The following is a 24,147-nucleotide window of genomic DNA, read 5'->3' on the forward strand; positions in this document are numbered from 1 at the left end:
AGATCAGATTGGTCAATACCTTACTACTTTTAATTCCTTTCCACATTACTCCAGACAATAGAGATGTTTAAAGCAGGTGTACAGAGAAGATGAATAGATTAAAAAAAAAAAAAGAAAAGAAAAAAGGCAATTCAGCTTCAGCACAGAAGATTGTCTGAAGAGAATGTATTTTAAAAGATGCAGCAGCAGACAACTGGACAACTGGATATTAGTGTCCAGAAAACGAACAAAGCAAAGATCACATGTTAACCAGACAAATTATAATAATTGATTCAATGGCCTTTTCAGCCATAAAACTGTGATGGAGGAAGTAAACCTAAATTGACTTTTAAACACATTAGCCTCCTGTAAGCACTCTCAAATCAACCCAGATGTGAAGCAGAATTTCTGAGAGACAATAAACCACAGTTGTATCTTTTAAATAAAACAAAGTCTATCAGAGGCAAAGCATTGAAGATGCTCACATTTTTTTTTATTTTTCAGGGGAAAAAAAAAGTGAAATAGTGCTCTTGCTTTGCAGAGGAAAGAAACACTACCATTTAAGTGAAAGCAGAATACTAGTGTAGGACCTCAGCTTACAAACATTTACCTCTCCTTGGAAAACAAAAGAAAGATTTGCTATATCATTCAGACATTGATGATGAAAAGGAAAAAAGTCTATGCAGTGTAAAAAACCAACATTTCAAAAAATATGATTTTTAAACTGGGTTTTATAAACCCACCAAGAAGATCCAGTTTGGTGAAACACTGGAACAGGTTGCCCAGAGAGGTTGTAAATGCCCCGTCTCTGGAAACATTCAAGGTCAGGTTGGACGGGGCTTTGAGCAACCTGATCTAGCTGAAGATGTCCCTGCTCATTGCAGGGGGGTTGGACTAGATGACCTTTAAAGGTCCCTTTCAACCCAAACCATTCTATGATTCTATGATCCTTTTAACATCGATGGGAACGAAACAAAAATAAGGAACTTAAAAAATCCACCTTCCCTCCCCCCCAATTCCATAGTCTTATTTGCAGGGAAATTTGTGGTAATGCCTTCCTTTGCTATTTTTGTAGTAAGTTTAAAAGGCTAGCTGATGAAGAACGAAGAACATTTGATATTTATGAGTTGTACTTCTACTAAGAACATACAAGATGTTTTCCAGTAAGATGATGACAGTTGTGTTGGGATACCTGAAGATACTATAGGATTCTGAAACAACTTAGGGGAGCTAACTAATAATACATAAAAATCAATACGGGATTGGATTAGCATCATGGTACCTGTGACATTTCGCTGCTAAAGGTAAAAAAAAAGCAGTTAACTATCCATAGATAAGACTTGACAGTTAGTATAGAACCTCATAACATTTAGGTCTATACAGTTATCTTATTTTGCACTTCTTGAAACCAGGAGAAAATAAGTAGATTAAGTGGAGGAAATAGCACTTGTGAACTCAATGGCTTTTTTTCCTTCAGACTTTTATACCACATACTAGCTAAAAATCCCAAGATTTAGCATCCAAGATATTTGCTATCTGATAAATCTGATGTCACATTTATTTAAGAAAATATTGTGGCAATTCATACCACATTGTGAAAGAAAAGTTGTCCAAGGAAGAAGACAGAGATCGTAATATGAGATTGCTCTATTAAATCACTGACTTCCCAGAGGTTCCACTACTCCAGCTGCATCATAACCATGCAAACATGGACTGCTTCCCATCTACATCCTGTTGCGTAAAAGAGTTCACTTATAAATTATGATGATCTGTAACTACTGTCTATACTGCCAGAATTCCATATTAAAGTACCTACTTCAATGCTTCAAATGAATACACTTAGCAAAACTTTCCACTTCGGATCATAAGAACTGCAAGAAGAGACCTTCAGAGACTGGTAGCTCATGAAAACAATTTCCTGTAACTCAGAAGATGACACATGCTTCTTATTCATTGCATTGTAGCTTATGGGCAAACACAGTGGAACAAAAAGTATTTCCTTACATTTCCCTTCTGGTCTTATAAAAAATGAGTTACGGCTATGTCTTTTTTTTTGTTACTGAATAATAATTAAACTCCTTTAAAAATAAACTCTGCTGGGTTGTTAGCTGATAAAATACAGTCATGTTCCTAAAATCTATTCCACAGACATTTTCATTAATGACATCTAGTATGATGAGGTGTTCAAGGAACGTGTGGACATGGCATTGTGGGACATGGTTTAATGGGCATGGTGGTGTTGGTTGATGGTTGGACTTGATGATCTTACAGGTCTTTTCCAACCGTAGTGATACTGTGATGATGTCATAGCTTGTTATCATGACCTCCCTTACACTTCTGTTAAATAATCCTCTATCTGCTTGAAAGAACACTGTAGTTGTAGCCCTTCTAAAGAACAGAAGTCTATCTTTGGACTTACATCAAAAGATTGGGACTCGTCTACTTTCAATACCTGGGACTTAGTATAACTTTATTACAAAAATTCCCTTTCCCCCAAAAAAACCAATTTACACACACTGGAAAAAAGATGTCTTTTTGTTAAGTTAAAAAAATTCCGTAGTCCCAAACAAAGCAAAAGCTGTACCCTAGAAGGCAGGCTTCGAAGACATTGAGGGAGAAAATCCCCTTCTATTTGTGTTCTCCTAGGCTATACACAATCTGGTCTTGTCAGGCACAGGTGTGTCAATGTAAAAAGGCAAGCAAAATGGCACAAATGCAAATGCATGAAAAAAAAATAATCTTTAGAACATTGGTAACCTCTGAATGTTTTAGATATAGCAACTCCTATGTTAGGAGAAAAATACTACCACAAAAGAGAGTGACCATCAGAGATATTCAAGAGCTTTTGTGTAATGGCTGGGTTTTTATGCAAGATTAAGGGAAGAGTCCTATCAGTTGAACTTTACTACAGTTACATTACTTTCAATGTTGACGTGCTTTTTCTAAAGGAAAGCTGTCCTTTTCTGGTTTAAAAGATAAACTACTCCAAGCAACTTAAAATAAAGATAAAAGATTTCTTTTCTTGAACACCTGGGTCATCTACATAGGGATTTACACTAGTAATGAGTATATTCTGCTAGGATATCATGGTAATACACATTACCTAGATACAGAAAGATTAGTAAGTATTGCACTTTCTGTAAGTATAAGGCAGTTTCTATTTAATTTAGGAGACTATTGAGAAATAAGTCGTGCCTGTAATTTATTATTATTGTTATTACATCCCAAAACTTATCCATAGGGCATATGGATGACTTACTTAAACAAATATGTAGATAATTTTTTTTTTTTACAAGAAATTTATAGCCCAGTTCAGACAAACAATATTGTTAACTTTCATATGGGGTGATATTGTAAAGTTGAAGAAATAAAATCTTGCAAGTGCTGTGTAGGGAACTGTCTAGTAATATGCCTTCAGGTAGGAATCTGGAACGGAAAAGAATTGCCAGGTAACAGGTGTAGTTTGTGGTATAAAGACTGGAATGGAAGATGAGAAGAAAGAGATAAGGAATCTGTTAAGGAGAAAGCTTGAAACAAGTAGTAGAACTGTGACCTTCTTTGGTATATAAATGAAGTGGAATTACTCTGGGTATCCCTGAAAGCGAGAGGAAATTGAAGCTGAAAGTAACAACTGCTAATGAAAGGCTACAAATTGGGAATGACAGTTAAGAGAGAGGAAAAAAAGAAAAAAAGGCGGCAGACTGATATGGCAGAAGTTGAGATGGATGAGGCAAAAGATACAGATACAGAGAAATATTATGCTGATGAGGCTTAAGAAAGAAGCTTCTGTAAGTACTGCAAACAGAACCAGAAAGGAATGAAAACACTTTTACATAGAAAAGGAAAGACCAGACCAGTACTGATAACCGCATGGAGGCTGAGCACATGAACGATGAGTTGGATCGCAGAACAGTGAATGATAACAGGAAAGGAAGGACATGACAAATTTGGGGAAAAATGCAGGATTTTTTTTCCAAGTCGAACTTGAGGTTTCTTGCGAGACAGCTAGTAGTCTGAAAGAAAGCACACTGTATCTGACTACCTCCAGAAGAGTAGCTGAAACAGAAGAAATGGATAAAGTTGCTCAGTAAGAATATAAGGAAGAAAAATGAGAGAATCATAAACAAAAGTGTAGGAACTATCACTAAAAAAAGCAGTGGCTGAGGTACAAAAAAATTTGAGAAACAGAGGAAAAGTAAAGAAAGGAGTGACCTCTTTATTAAGGAAACCACAGCAGCTTAACTGAATGGATATTTTGTTTGAAAAGGTGTGTCTAGGTCTCTAGGTTATAAGATACCTGGATATTTCCAGGGTATTAGCGATATCTGGAAGATAATGGAAGCTGCTGGTATGCTTATAATGGATTTGATTTTTATTTTAAAGAGCATATAAAAGCCAAATTGACGCAGACCTATAAGTGATTAGATTAGGAAATCTGAGTTTTTGAAGAAGCATGATACTGAGAAGAAGTTACTTGTTTTGAAGAAAAAAAATGAAAACTAACAAAATCTTTTGTTGTGGTCTCCTACTCTGGCAATGAAAGCATCAGAAAATTGATTGGGTCTTCATCTGTGCAGGCTTATTAAAGCATAACCCTATTGTCTGGAACAATATGGAAGGCAGCTAGAGGAAATAAAATCCACAGAAAACAAAACACAGTCAAAAAATATACATACGTATCAAGATATTGATGTCTTATACAATAATTACAATGAAATACTAAAACACAGAAAAGAGTCACGTGTGAAAACTAGTAAGATTTTGCTATTTAACAGCGTAGCATTCTGACAGAAATTGCCTAAGAAACGTAGGGGAGCACTGAGGATGCTGTAGTAAGTGCTTACTCAATTGCTTTGACATACATTTCAATCCTGATAGCATTTTTATTTTATTTGATTTGTCAAGCATAGAAGAATTATGCCAAAGATTGTATTAAAATGGGAAATTCTTTGCTTTTTTTCAATTTTATTTTGATCAAACCAGTGTAAGCTCCTGTTGAATAACATTTAGAGGGATTTAATACTCAACATATATATGTACAAAAATGTTACATTCTACTAGCAATTTAGATTAACTGTGTGCATTTATAATGTTAACAAAAGTCTTCAGTGAAAGATTATTTTTGCGCTCTTGTTTTGTAGGTCAGGCTGTGCTGGAAGAACAGAACTCTGCAGTACAACATGCATAATATTACATAACTTCAAAAAAAACCTTCTTACCTCCAGCAACTAGCCCAGACTCTCCTAACTGAATTGCTACTCCGAAGCCACCAAGCTTTACTGGGGCTGAATTCTCTTTTGAGGCAAGCAGTACACAGTGTGGCTGAAAAGACAAAAACCCAGAAAAAAATATTATATTATTTGAGAAATACAATTTGCATTTTAGAACTTATTTTCACAAATTTGCAAACAGAAGCTAGAATCTTTGGGGTTTTTTGAAAGAATTTCTTAATTTCAGATTATTTTTTTCTGGCATGGACAACTCTTTCTTCATTGGCTTCCCTTTCAAATGTCCGAGGCACAGCAAAATCCTTTCAGGACTTAACAGAATTTGCAAGGAACACAAAGTGAAATCATAATAAAATGGAGATAAAAATTAACGCCTATAATTTCTTACCTTGTATTACTTTTTCTTTTTACCTTTCACCCTTAAGCCTTACACGGTTTCAATTCTCCAGCAGAAACATCCTGCCTATCATACACTTTGTGGGATTTTATTCTTCACACAGAGAACATAAAACACTATTTTGAGCCTTAATCACAGAATTCACTGATCACTTTCCAACTGCAGAAAAGAAAAGGAACATCCCTGTGATGTTTCTAATAAATATTCCAGTGAGGGGGGGAAATTGTTTAGGTTTCTAAGCTGGATTCCAGGCAGAGTCTTTCTGCTAATGAGAGTAAGGTATAATGTATAAAAATGGAATCGTATTATACAGCAATTTGGATGGATACTGACTGGTGTAGGAGGATGCAACATACAGAAAAAAAAAAATCTATTAGAACACAATTTAGTATTAGTACACATAGCCAAACTACTGCATTTAATATAGAATGACTTCCTGCATTTACTCAAAGCCTCCCTTTTCAGTCAACCATATTATTTAAAAGGAAGAATGTAAAATTTGTATACTGCTTCTTGAGAATACATTTCTGCTTCAATTACAAAACTACGAACTCAAAATAGTGCAAAGGAGCTACAACAAGCTCAATCTGACTACCTGTAAAGTCATCACCTGTAACCACCCATGCCTTCTTTTAAAAAGTTTCAGGTGTATGAGAACAAGTACCTTCAAGTAAGAATGCATAGCTTGTTTACAATTCTAACTGAAATATGCTGAATCCCATAAAATCTTGATTCCTAAACAGATGAAAGTTAACATTGGAAATTCTCATTTCAAATGCTAAGGAGAATATTAAGTCAAGACAATGTTCTTGAGATGATCATTAAATTTAGGCTACCTTCTATCAGGGCTTCTAGAATCCATTTATAAATTTGCGATGTATAAATGTAATTTTTCAATTCCTTACATCCTATTTAAAATAGTATTACCAGGTGGTATTATCTCTGAGTATTATATTTCACTTCTGCCTTAATGAAATTGTTAAGCCACACACTTCGGGCACTTTCACATTCTCTCATTGCTGTCATTTTGAGTGAAAAAGATCAACCTCAAATTTCTGATCCCAGGCAAGAAGGAAAGTAGATGGGAGAACTACACCAACATAAGCAAAACGTACCATTTCACTGTGATGTTGATTCCTCTTTACCCAGCATTTGAAAAAGTGATACTACTTCCATGACAGTATTAAAAAGTAGACAGGTTGTACCAACAGAACTGTCATCCAAAAAAGAAGCCACTGACACTGCTCACCAGAAACAAAGTTTCTGAGAAAAATCAGAATCTCCAATTCAGAGTGAAACTCAGAGAAAACTATTCTAGAACCTCTCCCAGCATAGCCCAAATTAACAGAAAAATTGATCTTTTCAATAGACTTGAGTTTTGCTAGTTAAAAATATCTTTTTAAAAAAAAACAGTTGCAACACTAGTTAAACTTCCTCTTGTTGCTAATTGTACTGTGTCAGCTGATTCTCATCACTTTCATAGAGAAGCTGGTGCTTTAGCTTTCTAATAAGAGGACTTGCATGTTACTCCCCCTGTCTTCACCAGCAGTTTTGAAAATCAGCAGAAGTTCTCAATATATAAATGGTAAGTGGCTTCCTTAAAACAAATCTCTATTAAAATTTCTCTTAACTGCAAAGGTACTACTGACCTTCAAACTCTTTCTTAAATATACCTATGTTTAAGCATGCCTGCTTGCTTACAGATGACAAAACTTATGACAGCTGAAAGTTATGTTTCTAATGTATCTGCAGTGTAATTAATTTTTCTCTCTCTCATTGACCTAAAGCTTGTCCCTAGTTATGCAAGTCATGATGTCAAGCATTTTTATAGCAAAGCAACATAAACAAGAAATTATAGTAGTAGATAGGGTTCAAGACATATTTGAAAGCATCGTGTTTCTTTTAAACAAACTTTTAAAATTACTTCTTGCCCTGACAAAATGGAATGCCAAAAATGAAAACAGAAATATTGTTAAAACTGCTAACATAGCATACAAATTAAATGCCACTGTAAGATCAGCCAACATAGGATGTTAAAATAGTTTAGACTGCCCTCTCAATAAGTCAGATTCCGTAAGTACATTAGGTCTTACTAAGAATTTTACCTAAAATGCTGCCATTTTCACTGCTGTAGCTATAGCACACATTTAAATGTAAATTTGCATTTTTAAGACCTAGCGTGCAAATTTTGGTGGTTATTTTTTTCTTGTTACTGTTGTTAGACAGTAGAACTTCAGAGTACCAAAACCAATTCTGAAGTTTTTGTGAGATAAGGGGAAAAAATCTTGCCCCTTTAAAAAAAAAAATCTAAATAAACTTATTCATGGAATCTTTTATCACTATGACATACAAATAGAGGACAGAAGTTGTATCATTACTAATCAGTCTTAAACATATCTCTAAACAACTCATTGTGATTCCACTCTCGTAACCACACACTTTTTTTGTTTTCCTTCTTTGGTCAAAGCTGACCTTTATCTTCCAGATTGTACCTTCCTGGTCAAAAATAAGCTTCGTAAAATTAAAAACTTTGAAGTGAAAACAAGGAAAACAATGAAAACAAGGAAGATGTGAAAACAATCTGTTACTGCATTAGTGTGTTTTCCAGCTACTATTATTGCATAATATTGATTTTTGAAAAGTCAAGAAAAGGAAAAAAATACTTACATTTACATGAAGTTATTAAAAACAAGCTACTGTAATAGTACTGACTCACAGCATTACTTGTAACAGATCACCTAGCCAAATAAATATTGACAATTGCTTTGCAAATTGAAAACTAATGACTTGCAAGCAAGAGATGCTGAGTACTTATTTAAAATTAATACTGATGAGTTTAGAATTGTTTTGCTATATTTCTACATACTTTGTATCAACACCAAGAATATTTCACTTAGCTATGCTTACCCTTTTTTGCATCTTAATTAAAAAATTTTCTGTTTCAGAAAGACTAACCCTAACATCAGAACTTAAAAAAATTACAGATAAAAATAAAATTTTACATTTCTAAAATTGGCAGCAAAACATAATAGTTGATTTTTAAACAATACAAGGCAACAATACAATAAAGTTGTAATCACAAAAATAGTTATCTGTGTGAGTGCTCTGTACCATCTGTTCTTGCCTACTTCACATGAAGAAAACCAGGGAACCAATTATTCTGGACTTACATTGTATCATGATACCCAGCTGAAAGTCCTTCTACTCAGCTACAGTGATACTTTGGTGCACTTACTTTTTTTCAGTTTTTGCCTTTTATGTTTTTAATCACATAAGACTACATGCAATAAAGCAAGCAAATGTGAAAATGGTCCCATGGCGATCTAATTCTTGAAATTTCTCTTTGCATCCTTACAGAACAGCTAAAAAATCCTCACAAATGATGGCTGCAGCTTCAGCTGATTTACTGACCATTCTGCCGTACAAGGAAGTCTTCTGGAGTAACCAAACTAACCTAGCCATAAATGCCTCGGAAATTCAAAACAACGCTAGTTGTCCCTTAGAAGACAATTCACTGTCACTTGCTTTGATCGTTTTTTACTCTATTATTTTTGTCATTGGATTGGTTGGAAATATTATAGCCCTGTTTGCTTTCCTGTGCATTCATCAGAAAAAGAATTCTATTCAAATTTACTTGCTAAATGTAGCCATTGCAGACCTTCTGCTGATCTTCTGTCTTCCCTTCCGAATACTCTATCATGTTACCAAAAACATCTGGATGTTTGGACTGATTTTATGCAAGATTGTAGGAACTCTATTTTATATGAACATGTATATTAGCATAGTACTGTTGGGACTAATTAGTCTAGATCGTTACATAAAAATAAATAAGTCTGTGAAACGTCCTAAAATGTTAACTATTACACGAAGTATACATATTTGTTGCGTGGTGTGGGCAGTTGCACTAACAGGATTTATAATAGTAGTTGCACCATCTTTCTTTAAGAGTGAGGACAGCAATTCTACTATGTGCTTTCATTACCGAAATAAACAGAATGCAAAGACAGAGGCAATTTTAAATTACATTATTGTAATAATTTTTTGGATAGTTTTTTTCCTTTTGATACTTTCGTATGTTAAAATTGCCAAGAACCTTCTGAAAATTTCGAAGAAAAGAGCAAATTTTCCCAACGCAGGAAAATACACCCAGACAGCAAGGAATTCTTTCATTGTACTCATCATTTTCACCATCTGTTTTGTTCCTTACCACGTGTTCCGGTTTGCCTACATTACATCACAGTTACAAAATCCATCCTGTTATTGGAAGGAAATAATGCACAAATGCAATGAGGTGATGCTCATATTTTCATCTTTTAACAGCTGCTTAGACCCAGTTATGTATTTCCTAATGTCCAGAAGTGTCCGTAAGACTGTATTCCAACTTATTTGCAAAAGACTTCATGGAGATTCAGGCCTAACTCTGGAAAGCACTTCAGAAATAAAACTTGGACAATACACACAAGAGCGATTATCTACTACCACTCCCCACTCAAGTTCTTTAAGGAAGAAGTCTGTGATTTGATTGTTTAAATGAATGGATACTAGTTTCCCTCTGTCACTCCAGGACATCAATTTAAGACGTACCAAAGGCAATACTGTACAGCTACTAATCCTGCCTCTTTCTTCCTGTTCAAAAATGAGAAGTCTTACTTCTGTTTGTGAAAATGAGAAGTTACTTTTCAGAAGTATTTAATTCTTGTTTATCCAAGAAATCGAAATAGGAAGTTCTCGAACATTTTCTGTAGGACTAAACTAGAACACTAACTCTTTAAGGAGATTTCCACGAAGTGGTTTGAACCTGTATAAGGAATCTTGTATATAGAGATTAATATTACCAACTCACGTATGTAAATAATAGATGAATTTTGCAAGAAGTAAATTGTGTCCTGTTCGAAAGACCAATGTAAATCATTACAGATTTTATGTATTTCTCTGTTTTAATAGGTTTTCAAGAGATCAGCATTTTAACTACATTTATATAAGTATTTTTTCCAAGAAAATGTTTGAGAATTTAGCAACATATGTGGCTTAAAAATGAGGTGAAGAATACGACTGCCATTAATTCAGTTATAATTACAGAAGATACACTTAGTTTTATTAAACAGCAAAGTTAAAATATTCAAGTCTCCTAAGTCCTATTATATTTTCAACATTTTAATGAATGTCAAGGTCGAACACCTGAGGAAAAGTAAGCAATGCTTTTGGAAAATCAGAAATTAAAGGAGGACAGATGACATACGGGTATTTTCTCTGACAAATTTGGTGACTGGAGCTACACAAAGTAGTTCAACGAGGAAAATAAACTCACAGAACTCAGCATAAAGAGCACAATAGAAAAATTAGCTCTCATGAACACCTGACACGTCAGCTCTGATCTCCGCTCAGGCTCAGTCACTGGTCTACTTACAGATTTCCGAAGCCATGCATTTCAGCTGCATGCTTCCTCCCTGGCACAGACCTTCTCTTTTCACGTGATTAAAATAATCTTGATAATTGCTGATGCTACGTAAATAGCAATGTAACAGCAATGTCCCATAGATACAACTATATTCTCAGATTAAAACAAAACACGTTTATGTATTTAGGCACAAACAAAAATTTCAAACTGTAATGTTGTTTAAGCAAAAGGGGGCTGAAGGTGGGGGTTGTTAGACCCAAAGATAAGTAAAGAGGCAGTTATACCAAGAACAACTTAAGCCTCTGGCATGACAGGGCTGAAAGGTGAACAAATTAGACACTGGATGTTAAGCTCCATAAAATAAGGGTTTATTATCCTGAACACATACAAGCAATATTGCTCAAGTAAGCTGGTGTAAAGAAGCTGGTTTTAATACAACTACCAGTAACGTCTCTGATCGATCATGTGACTTTTTATGCCACATCTGTGTCAAAACTTGTGGATTTTTACTAATTCTGCATAATATTCTGGTTTTAAAGAAAAGTAAACATAACATTTCACCTCTGCTAGATATAAACTTGGTTTAATTTTTATGTGATTTAGTTCATTCAATTTTGGTGAAAGTGGGTATAAACATGTTAAACGAATTACAATGACTAGCCAGTGTATTTAAAAAAAAAAAACCAACCAAAAAAGGGTGGACTTTCTTAATCTTCAAGAGATACAGATTCCTACAAACATGTAGTTTCCATAAAAGTACAATGGTAACTGCGTTTTTTCTTAAACATTTCAGCATACAATTAAGATATTTGTACAATAATTTCTGATTGATTCTCACAATAATTGCGTTATATTTTTAATGATCTTTTATCTATCATCTTGTCATCCTATTATATGTACACTGAAGCAAGAACTGTCTTGGCTCTGTATTTGTACAGCGCAAGGAATAGCATGTTCCTTGTCCTCTGTAATTCTCCTATGCAGTATAGTAGTTCTACATAGTTACATCAACTCTGGTAAATCTAGTGGAGTTTATAAACCATCATTTCACTAGATATATACTTTATCTTACCATTCTTTCTTTGCCTACATTTCTTCTACTATGAGTAGTTGATTGATGACACTGATCACCAGGCTGGGGGGTGGGGAGGGAACACAGGACAGGATGGACATGAACGACATGGTGAGGCTTGAACAAAATTTGAATTCTAAAATTATTTTGAATAAAGCGTTCCATTTAAACCAAAATTTTCATTTACAAGGATTGCAATTTATGGACACTGCATGATTGCAAAAATAGACTCAGATCTCTTCAGAAGATCAAGTAATAGTACAAGGCTTCAATGCTACAAATGAAGTTGACTTTTAAAGCCAAAGGCAAATAGAAATGTGTTCCACAGGACAAAACCCAGACCACCTTAGTATTCTGGGCATGCTTTTTTAAATTATGTAACATTTACTTGGTTACTATAGTATTATTTTGCAAGCAACTAAACACATAAAATGACAACAGGAAAATAGTCTTGTAGTACAAGTTCAAGATTCTGGTCCATCATGTAACTAGTATTACATGGGCTTTTTTGATTTTAATAATTTTAACAGTGAAATCTAGTCAGTATTTTCTTCAACAGGAAAGCCTTAAATACCCACACCTATTTGCATTGATCAGATGTGTTCTACGTGACAGCCATTCTTTACAGATTTTACAGAAGGAGCACCAAGGAAGCCATGCACAATATCAGCAGACAAGGTTTCAGAAAAAAACGTTTTAGAAGAAATATTGAAGTGTAACACTTTCCCAGGACTACATGCTGCACATTAAAATATTTCAAAAGCGTTTCAATACAGGATAATCTATCGCTTAAACCAGCCACTGTACACAAGCAGCAAATATGACCCAAATCTTTTAGAGAGATTTCAGGAGCTACGGTCTGATGTTCGTATTAGGCAAATCCATAGCACCTATAAAGACAAATAAAATTAGGCAAGCTAGGGTGTATAAGGTACCCTAGGGAAAAGTGAATAGATTTGTTTGAGGGAAGCCATGTACCAAAAAATCAAAAACAGAGGAGCTCTCTGGAAGAGCTGAGAAGCACTGTGATAAAGGTGATATGCTGTACTTGGACTTCAGTAAAGTCACTTACCAAAGGCTCTAAGAAACTGTAGGATGTTAGATGTTAATTCTTGTTTTAGAACTGGTTAAAAATCAGAAAGAAAGCTTAAAAATACATAGTCTTTTTTCTTCATGATATTCCCTAAGAATCTGCAAACAGATACATTTATGAATATGTTTAACACTACAATCTGGAATGAGTGAGAGTAAGAAGATGACAAAGTTTTCAAACAACACAGTTATTCAGGGTAGTCAAACCTAAAAAAAGTTCCAGATATAACTCTCTGCTCAACAGCAATAAAAGAGCAAACAGACTGTTAAAATTAGGAGGAAAAAACCTGAGAAGTCATCATTGTGCTATTATATAATTAATATGATACAGATTCTATACAGACTACATTAAATAAATCAACTCTTCAGCTCAGAAATGAGAATCTGAAAGAGAGCACAAGTCTGTAACAGCAGTTATGGCACAGAAGAGGGGAACAGGTATGACTATACGATCTTTGTCAGAGTGTGACATTAAGGGAGTAGCAGTTAGAACAAAAAAACAACCCCAAAAAGCAACCAGACAAGTGAAAATACTTATGGATTTCCACAACTATGTAAATCAGTGCTTCAAGATGTTAAAGGCTGGATGTATCAACTGGCTCAGAAAGGGATCTGAAACTAGACAGCACTGTCATGTAGGAAACAATTACTACTGACCAAAAAACAAAAGCAGGCAGCTTTACTATTTTTAAAAAATATTTAAACCTTACATATTTTTTACTGCAATCCATTTTCCCCAATTTGAGGGTAAAACGCCAGGCTCTGCAAACCAGTATTACTGAAGAGCAAAAAGTCCTGAAGCATCTTGGGAGGTCTGCTGAAAGTTACACTGTGACATGTTAAATGACCATATAATTAGTCACTCTTACTTCTTGTCTTAGCAGTGCTTCCTAAGTACTATTGGGGCCAACTATAGCAATTAGTTGAGTCTTCAGCTGAATTTCAACATGAAAATCATTCTAGTTATTCTTCTTTCTGTAGGTAGAGGCTAAGTCAATGCACATCTCCACATAACCTGCATGAACCTCATTTTCCTTCTTTATTCAAATCTACAACACCTCCTCAAATTTCAGCTGGTGTACCAAAATATGACCTCGTTTTTACTATGTAAAAAGGAGCGCATATTCTTCATTAGAATAAATACTAGTTACAAAACGCATATAAAGTATACATGCTGGCTAGTCACTTCTGTACCTTTTAGACTTCACAAATACATTAATAGATACATTGTCATACATATATTCCTTAAAATGAATGGAAAACATAAGCCAAGAAACAAAACTGTTTGCCCGATTCAAGTTTATAACTTGAATAATAAACATACCCAATACCTGGTTTGAGTAAACAGCTGTACTGGTTTTGGCTGGGATAGAGTTAAATTTCTTCACAGTAGCTTGTATAGGGCTATGTTTTGAGTTTATGATGTAAACAGTGTTGATAACACAGGGATGCTTTAGTTACCACAGAACAGTGCTTGCACAGTGTCAAGGCCTCTTCTTCTCATGCTGCCTCACCAGTGCGCGGTCTGGGAGTGCACAGGAAATTGGGAGGGGACACACCCCCCAAGGTGTATCCCATACCATATGACCTCATGCTCAGCAATAAAAGCCGGGGAGGAAGTTTGCCAGGGCTGCCATTTCTCAGGAACTGGCTGGGCATCGGTCAGCTGGTGGTAAGCAACTGGGGTTTTTTTGCGTCACTTGTTTTTCTTGGTTTTGGTTCCCCCCCCCCCCCCCCCCCTTTCTTTAAACTTATTAAACTCTCTTTATCTCAAATAATGAGTTTTCTCACTTTTACTCTAACAATTCTTCCCCCCAGCCCACTGGAGGGGGAGTAAGCGAGTGGCTCCACAGGGCTTAGCTGCCTACTGGGATTAAACCACAACAACCCTTTTTGGCACCCAACATAATGACAGATTTGACCAGAGTGTGTTAGAGGGAACATAAGAGAGCATCAGAAGAAGCAGCCTGTTCTGCAGCAGAGCAGCCACAAGAACAGGAGGGGAAATAGACAGAAATCATAAACAAGTTTTTGCACTTTTACCCTTCCGATTCTCTTCCCCATCCCCCTGAGGGGGAGTGAGCGAGTGGCTGTGTGGGGCTTACCTGCCTACCAGAGTTAAACCACAACATCAACTTTCATTTTCACACTGAAATTAACTGTAACTATGGTTTTAACCTGAAAATTGGTATTTTTCATGAGGGCAGACAAGTATCAATTGTTTTGATAACACAACATGGAAAAATTTAATTGAACGACTTCCCTCACAACATCAGTCAATTAAACCATAAAAGAGGAATGCAACTTACATCACTGATAAACAAGTGAGAGTCACATTATTCCTGGAACTGGAAAATTCACATATGGATGCTTTAGTTTAATGCTTTCTCTGAAAGCACATACAGAATCAAGGTGGAGAGGAAGGAGTTGTGTTGCTCAATACAAATAAAGTGTTCAGGGAAAAAGAATCCATTGATAATGTTCCACAAATCCAAAATATATTTTCAACGTATTCTCTGTAGCACTGGGAACCTTCTGCCAGCCTTTTTTCCATCCCTTACACAAAATCCCAACTACTGAGGGCTCTGTGGAATCCAAGAGAATGGAGAAGGTGCTACAAAGCTGTCACCATTCACTGCTGAATGGTGAATAGGTAGGAAAAATCCTTGCACAGAAGTTGTTCACAGACATCATGAGAGAAAGAATAACTGGGGGGAAGGGATGAAGCTGGAAAAAGCCTTAACATTCAAACTGCACAGTTAGAGTGGGAAGTGTAGAAATAAGAACATGAATGACAGAGAAATGGCTAATTGTGTATCATGGTACTGCAAAATGAGGAGGAAAAAAAAGCTAGGGTTTACTTACAAGCCAATGTTTTAACAAGCTGAATCAATTATTTAAAATATACCACAATTATATATTATGGTATGTGCTACTTTCAAAAATTATCTTGCTTTTGCCTGTAAATGGTGAGTCCTTGTTCCTTTAGGTCTGCATACAGAGAGGGATAATACACCTTTGCACTTATTACAAAGCAAGGCCAGCTTCTTCATAGAACTCGCAAACCACAGATATAAATGATTGTGCTTTAAGAAGAAAAATGTACTTGCTATTCCTTCCACAAAAATTCTCACTATGTAAAGTTGTTAACATAAGCACGATCAACAACAAATTAAAAGTCTGATAAAAAGACAGGATCATTTTTGTCAGGGGGTATGGAAATGTTCTTTACCAGCAAGAAATTAATTTTGCAGCCAGAACTCCCCAGCTTGCAGCCAACAGAATCTACCTTTTAAGTATCAGTTTTGCTTTTACTGCCATGTTTTAGGTTTTTATTTTTGCTTTATTACTTTTGCGTTTTCACAGAAGCTTAAGGAGAACCTGGAAAAGCCCAAAAGCTGTTACACACAAACATATTTAACGTAAAAACCCAAAAATTGTAGTATGGGGCAGAAAAACACAGCGAGAACGTCCTATTTGACTATGATGATCAACACAGTTTTCACATTAAAAACTGACTTCTTAAGTTAAAAGTAAAAATCATCATGGCCAATACAGAGCCACTGCTTTTTTAGAAGCAAATACAGTTAGAGACACCTCTGGGAGCTGCAGAAAGAATGTAATTGGGGAAAAAATACAAAGTATTTAGCATTAAAGACCTGAAGTATAAAAATGTCAGAAGATTATTTTTGTTAGTTCTCTCAACTTCAAGATAAATTTTCCTGCCTAAAAGACATTGTTTGGCTTGTGTTTTGTCTATGTAAAACAACTACCTGGAGCCTGTGAAATGCTTAAATTTGCATATTTTATGATAACCAAAGAATTGAAGCTATGAGTGCAATATATCCCCATTTCTATATCCCTAAGGATGCCAGAGAGTTATTCTACATACACTTGTAATTCATCAGACAACATAAGAACTTTCATTCTGGGTCTATTTTGCTGAACCACAAGGGCAGTTCTAAAACTGGTGAAAATAAATCCTTACGGAACAGCAAACACAGACCCAGCTCAAACCTGCCAAATATTTTATCTTCACTGATTCAGCTTGACTCAACTAGAGTAGATTTAAACATAAGCTTAGATGATTTTGCTTTGATAGGCACTTCTTACAATATTAAATACATATACTGACTATAGCTAAAATCCTCATTATATCAAGTCAGGAGAAGAGCTGCACACATACTGGGACACCCCTGCACGGAAAGCTGACGAGCAGGCAGAGAGGAACCATGGTGCTCTGCAACAACTCTCCTGATACAGATGTCCAACCTAAAACGGTTACCGTGTATTGCATCTGTCTTAAGAATTTATGCAGTCAAAAAAACTTTCAATTTTAATGTTTAAGGAAAAAAATTTCCCAACGAAACTAAGCACCAAAAGTCAAAGTTCTAGGCAAGCCACTTGGTAAATGATTTGTTTTTGAAAGAAAATGTGGATTGCACTTGTGTAGTAGCCAGTGCATCTTAGAGACTTATCTTGGTATTGAATGCCATACAGTAGCTCAAATTCCAAGTATTATACATGAAATTAAATCTCAAGTTAAAGGCTGCTACACGTTTGGTGCATGCTATACATTTATTCAGTATGATTCATCCTCAGCACCCATAGTAGCCATACCAAGGGTCGCACACTTTTCTGTGCCCTATGCTCAGCAGTTGCCTTCCATCCTTCAAGATGCAGAGACTGAGTGCATCTCTTCAGCCTTCCACAGCACAGAGAGAGCCAGGACTGATACAGGAGCCAGAGGTAACTGAGCTGTTGCCTTCTTCCATCCTACAACGAGCAACAGCTGCCAACACATCATATACTCTCTTGGACAGCAGGAACAGTCCAGTTCTCCATTTGGTTTGTGACAGGCACGTCGAGATACGAGGTTGACTGGGCTGTCTTCTAGCATCTCAAGCTGGAGCAGGGGAGAGGAAGTGGCCAGGCAGCCTGCAAGCGGATCACTCTGTCATATATGATTACATTACATAACGTGCTAGGTATGGGTTACAAATGGCTGATTGAAATATCTTTCACCACGGGCAATTTCCCTCATTTCGTGCTTTTGGGCCACAAAGTAAGTTGTCTGCATGCAATGGCAAAATTCGACATATGCTGCTTACTGGCATATAAACTCTAGTAGCATGCATAAATTAGAAAGTGATCATGTTTTAAGAGTACAGACAACATAAATAATTGAGGTGAAGAATGCACGTGAAAGTCATTATGAAGAACTTAAGAGTGAATCGCATAAAAGATGCACTTGTGCCATCTGAATATCATTAAATGTATTTTAGATAAAATATACCATTTATAAGTCAGGTGAATGGAAATACTCCACTAAAAGAATAATGAAGGTGCTTACTACAGCTTAGAACCAACTGTAACGTATTTCTGTTTTTTTGGTTTTTTTAACTTATAGTAGCCCATCCTTTGATACTCGTCTCACTAATGAGTTCCAGAATGAAGTCTGATAGACTGTAATTCACTATAATAATCTATTATCATACAGTAATTCAGAAAAAAATTGTAGCATTATCTCTTCCTACAGCAAGAGTTATGGTCATTGAATTATAAACACTACAGGCTACAGTTAATAACCAACTGAATGATAATAATTAAAAAAAAAAACCCTGCTACCTGGAATTGCTCACATCATTTTTTGGCATGTCTCTTCTTAGAAAATTTTCAGGATATGCATTCTTGCGTCTAAACCTGGACAAAACACCACAGTAACAAGGACTTCTAGGACTAATTAAGAGACTATTAAATATTTAATTAATACAAGACTCTTTCTGTTAGAACAAATTTTAATGTAACTATACATTCAAAAGTGGAAAACATAAAACCAAGGTGTAACTAAATCGAACAGGAACAAAAATTGAAGTACATGCAAACTGACTACAGCATTACAAACTAATTACTAATACTTCACAGCAAGTTTCCCTCACTTAAATTTAATCTTAAATGAGATCAACTATGTAGTCTAAATAGGAGGCCAGCATACATGTCCATCATTTTAGTAAAAAAAAATATAAAATTAATAATGTGACTGGACAATAACATTAATAGTAGATCACTGAGGTAGATTCTCACAAGGTATGTTTAAACATAATGCAAAACTAACAAAACAAGAACCTAACCAAAATTGCAGAAGTTTTTATATGGTATCTCCTCTGTTCTCATAAAGGAACTTACTTATAGCTGTTGAAAAGCTGTATCTGACAACCACAGATGTTATCAGACACAAGGAAATTCAAAGGTCTCAAGCTCTGCAGAGCTAAACAGAGTTTGACTGATCTGTGATCAAACCTTTCCTGTGGAGGAAGGAAACTGTCCTGTGCACACTTCTGGATGATTTGTATAAAATACTGTATTTCTTGGACACAGAGTCAGTTTTCCCCAACTGATGCCTAAAACGCATCAGCTGTAAATTGCTTCCATGCCATCCATCAACTGACTAGACATAGGAGATGTGTTTAGTAGGTCACTCATATGAGGACAGACATGGATACAGTATAATTGCTTCAGGAATAGACAGTCAGCTTTGTGATAGCTCTTGGAGCTGAAGAACAGTTAAATGTCATTGAAAATACAAGTCTTCATGCCTGAAATAGCAAAATTTTTTTTTTTTCCCATTCTGCAAAGTGGGCAGTCCTAAAGAGAATGGCAGTAACAATTCCTCCACCCCCAAAAAGAGCAAAGCACAATATAAAGGATTGTAAGGTGTTTCTGTGCCATACCTACATGACCAAAGGACTGTTACAATTGCTCTTCCACAGTATCTCTTTTTTTTTTTTAATTTCTCTAATGGAGCTGCATCCTTTCAAAGTCTTTTTTGCACAGACAACATCACCTTGTCTGAACTTTAAATGCCTAGCCAGTTTTTGACACTGTAAAAGAAAAGTGTACATCCTGAAAACCTACTTATGTCTGAGAGATATTGCTCCTAACTGTACTTCCAGATTCAAATATTATCCTTTTCATTGCAGCAGTGGAGATAAAAAGGACAGCAGACAGAAAAATTTCCTCTCTGCAAAGGAAGGTGCCTGCAGCTTGCATAGGTAAGCTTAAAACTACTACTTTGTTGTTTCACCTGACAAAATTTGGGCATTGACTGAAAAATTATCATTAGACTTCTAAATGACTGAATTCAACTCATTGTAATAAAAGAATTTAATACATTTTGGTTCAACAATCCACACGGGACTTAGTGTACACTAAAATGCAACAACTATAAAAGTTAGTTTAATTTGCAAGTTGTCAAACATGGCTTACAGCATAATTTTTAAATATGACTTTTACATCTTTTTGCTATCTAATCAACCTGGAGTCTGGGCTTTTTATCATAGCTACACAGAATGCTCTTTGGTATCTGAGTTCATTTGCTTACAGCTGTTTCAAAAAATTTATTACCAGTCTGTAAGTTTGAAATATGTTAATTTTTTCCATATGCTTTTATACAGAACAAAAGCTAACTAGGATACACTTCACTAAAATAGTATCTCTACAAGAAAAAATCTCTGCACTACAGGTTAGTAAGCTGAAATGCCAGTTTTTATATGCAGTCATTGTATAGAGCTTTGATTTCTTATTTGCAGTCTGGAAATTGAGAAAAGTTTGAAAGCTGAACTTGGAAAAAATAAATATATTTCCATTTGCAACAACCATTTCATATGTTTAAAAATACAGACTGAACTGTTTATGCAAAATGTACATATAAGATTAGAGCTCTGAACAAAGTAACATTAGATACAGAAATCAGCACAAAATAAATGCATCTAGCCAGATTCCTGCATCATGCAGTTTAATTTGTGCTTAAATGGAAGTACAGGATACTCCTCTGCACTTCCGCAACTAAGGTAACACTTTGCGCTTATTTTGCTTATCTAACTTAAAATAGTCTAGAAGTGGTTTCCAAAGTAGGTTACAGATGTTCCAGAAAATTGAGAAATAAACCAAGACCACACAAATTATTGCCAGACCCTAGCTTGAACCTTCTGTTTCCTCATTTATTTTATTAGATTCCATGCATGAAAATCTTTGGGGTTTAACATCAGCCAACTTTCCATCACAAAATCTCAGTGGAAGAGAACACCCAAACAGTAACCTCATGCAAACTCAAGATGATAACCCCAGAGGACAAACAGCAGTTAGTAACACTGAAAAGTAGGGGAGAAAAAGAAACAGTTAAAATAACAGCAAAAAATAAAAGATATGTTAGATGCACATTACAGAAGAATAATTCTTTTAATTGTGTTTCAGCTCTGACCATTCATTCAAGAAATACCGGCATAAATGAGGAATTCAACATGTCTTCTTCAGCCATCGTTGGCTACTACTGTAGCTCTACCAGTCATCTACTCTTTCCTATTTCCTGCTGGAAGTTTTGGAAATATTCTCACGGCCTGGATATTTTCAAGGCAAGCACCCACAAAAAGAACACAATACATTTACCTGGTAAACCTTGTCACTGCAAATTTGCTCATATGTGGCACTATGCCTTTTCTGGCTGCGTATTTTGCAAGAGGGTACCAATGGACTTATGACTCGGTAGCATGTAGAATAGCAAATCACATTGGGACTCTCGTTATGCACGTCAGTATGTATGTTACGATTATAATTTTATGTTCGACTGCTCTAAGTCAGTATGCAACACTGAAGAAAAACAGTGATGCACAATACTCTCAAGCAGTTAATGAAAACTTTTACAGATGTGTACTTGAAAAGTTTCGTCAGCCAAAGTTCGCTAAATATTTGTGCATCATTATATGGCTTACTGTGCTCTGCATAACAGTAATAGCTATAACATATAACGTCCAGGCAAGGGCTACGGAAGAATATCACAGATGCTACAACATCAGGGTAGAAGCTGGTGAATTTATCACAATGATTGCATCTTCTGTTGCCACTGCATGTTTTTTTCTATCTTTTATGACAGTTTTGTTGTCATACTATTCTCTTACCAGACATCTGAGTAAAATACAAAAAAATACTTGTATTGGAGAAAAACATCTAATTTATAGAACAGTGAAAAGAAACATTCTTGTCATCCAGATGATATTAACTGTCTGCTTTCTTCCATATCATATTTTTAGGCCAATTTTTTATGTACTGCTTAAAAATAATGACTGCCCAATGTTAAACTATCTAGTGGAAATTAAAAATTTCCTTACTTGTCTTGCTGCTGCTAAGAGTAGTTTAGATCCAGTTATAACCCTTCTGCTAGATAAAACATTTAAGAAAAGTCTGTATGGCCTGTTTACAAAATCCACACCAGGACACCACAAATGTAAAGCTGGTATTTTCACTGAAGAGACTCCCGAAATGTGAAGGAATATGGAAAGGTTTTAGCAGAATATAAGGAACAATGAACTCATTTTAACTACCTATAACCAGACTTTGATATGAAATGGTAAATATTTAAATAAAAAAACATATTACTTGTATTTTTTTTCCTCAAATGACCTTGCTTGCTACATCAACATTAGCCATAATAAATCTGATGTTATATCCAAATGAATCCAAGTGATTGATACATTGAACTGTGTAACACCCCTTTATCCATGCAATGCAAAAAACATTTTAAGTTTGACCTATGGACAGTGTTTTCTACCTAAATAATTACGGAAGAAGGCAGAAACTAGGCTGAAGTGGAGGACCCAGTTCTCTTTTAGCATCAATAAATGAGTCCCAGGTTATGGACATGGGTTTCCTTTAGAAAAAAGGCTGAACAAAGCCCAAATGTTTTATCTGGATGGCTGAACCATGTATCAAAGGCTTAAGGAAGCAGGCACAGAGAGCTATAAAACACATTCAAGATTAACATATATTTTTTTATTCAGGAGTATTTGAGTAGAAGGTTGATTCCTTTTTTTTTTAATGGGGAATGCATCATGAGATACTAAAACTCTTTAGTGCATAAAGAAAAGTTCTTGATGACATCTTATTCTAAATTTACTGAAAAATGCTGTTACTTACTTTAGCTATGTCCATCACATTAGGGTTTTGATATAGTAACTGGTTTTTAGGAATAAAAAACTGTGTCAAGAAATGATGCACTTTTTTAATTCCAGCCTTCACAGAAAAAGTTTTACTACAGAAAAAGCTTTACTAAAATAGCACAAATGTCAGACTTAGATTTAACTGATTTATCACCCTGCTCTGACATTTCCTATCATGGCCACAGTGCTACTTAATTACATCTGCAACAGGGTGACTCTGAAGAGAAAGTTTTGATGGTGACAGATAACCTGCAGGGGTGAAGTATCACAGATGAAGAGAAACTCTGGTGGCCTAGGGTTTTACTCATCATTAACAAAATACTTTCATTATTGTCTAATACTGACAGCTCAAGAGAAAGTGGCTGACTTCAGTGACAAATGGCACTCAAACTCTAGCAAGGGTTTTATGGAAAAAGACAAGCATCTCGTTTCAGACCCACATTACTACCATTTCCCTTTTTTTGTTCTCTTACATAAAGATAATTCTGTATACGAACTACTGTGTAATAATACTCTATATTGGAAAAGACCCCATTTCAATGTTGCTACTTTTGTTAGCCATCTTCTGGCTATTTCCAACACAGCAAGGTTTTGAAAGAACAAAAGGAATGGTTGAGTCCTGTATCACTAGGTTGGCAGAATAGGAATAAATGTTGTGCTAAGGGAAAAAGTTCTTGACATTCACATTTCTGATGCATAGTTGTCTTGAGTTTTCCACCTTCCTGCATTATCATTTTCTACTTTTCTTATTATACAATCCAACTACAAGCAGTGAATGAATGCAGGGTCACATTAACTGAAAGTGAAGCGAAGGTGCAATTGTCACTGATTATAAAGACTTTAAGCAATGTTGAAGGGGGTCAAATGATACACAGAGGCTCAAGAAATGTCTGGTCTCACAGAGCAGCGAAGGAAATTAAGACAACTACAGGCCATCTCGTGAAAGTTTTAATGTTTTGATTCTGTTATCTGAGGTGAATCTGGAGCAT

General features: G+C 35.5%; 3 protein-coding genes across 7 annotated transcripts in view; 2 read left to right on the forward strand and 1 right to left on the reverse strand.

Annotated features, from left to right (window-relative positions):
- CASK (calcium/calmodulin dependent serine protein kinase) overlaps nt 1–24,147 on the reverse strand; it is a 220,299-nt gene that overhangs the window by 91,786 nt on the left and 104,366 nt on the right. For all 5 annotated transcript variants that reach the window (XM_059816928.1, XM_059816721.1, XM_059816994.1 and 2 more), the window contains exon 6: nt 5,199–5,301. In XM_059816928.1, coding sequence (XP_059672911.1) covers nt 5,199–5,301 — 103 coding nt within the window. The remainder of the gene's footprint in view (nt 1–5,198; nt 5,302–24,147) is intronic.
- Nucleotides 8,984–10,192, forward strand: GPR34 (G protein-coupled receptor 34). The gene has a single exon (XM_009811850.2). It carries the CDS (start codon nt 8,984–8,986, stop codon nt 10,124–10,126), a length of 1,143 nt encoding a protein of 380 aa, XP_009810152.2. The 3' UTR covers nt 10,127–10,192.
- On the forward strand, nt 21,453–22,487 carry GPR82 (G protein-coupled receptor 82). The gene has a single exon (XM_059826076.1). The coding sequence runs from the start codon at nt 21,453–21,455 to the stop codon at nt 22,485–22,487; it is 1,035 nt and encodes a 344-aa protein (XP_059682059.1).

This window comes from Gavia stellata, chromosome 1, assembly GCF_030936135.1.
Source record: "Gavia stellata isolate bGavSte3 chromosome 1, bGavSte3.hap2, whole genome shotgun sequence".
NCBI lineage: Eukaryota > Metazoa > Chordata > Aves > Gaviiformes > Gaviidae > Gavia > Gavia stellata.

What these genes read in the sequence shown, in the direction of transcription:
- GPR82 (XM_059826076.1), top strand. Translation starts at nt 21,453, where the DNA reads ATGAGGAATTCAACATGTCTTCTTCAGCCATCGTTGGCTACTACTGTA.
- GPR34 (XM_009811850.2), top strand. Translation starts at nt 8,984, where the DNA reads ATGATGGCTGCAGCTTCAGCTGATTTACTGACCATTCTGCCGTACAAG.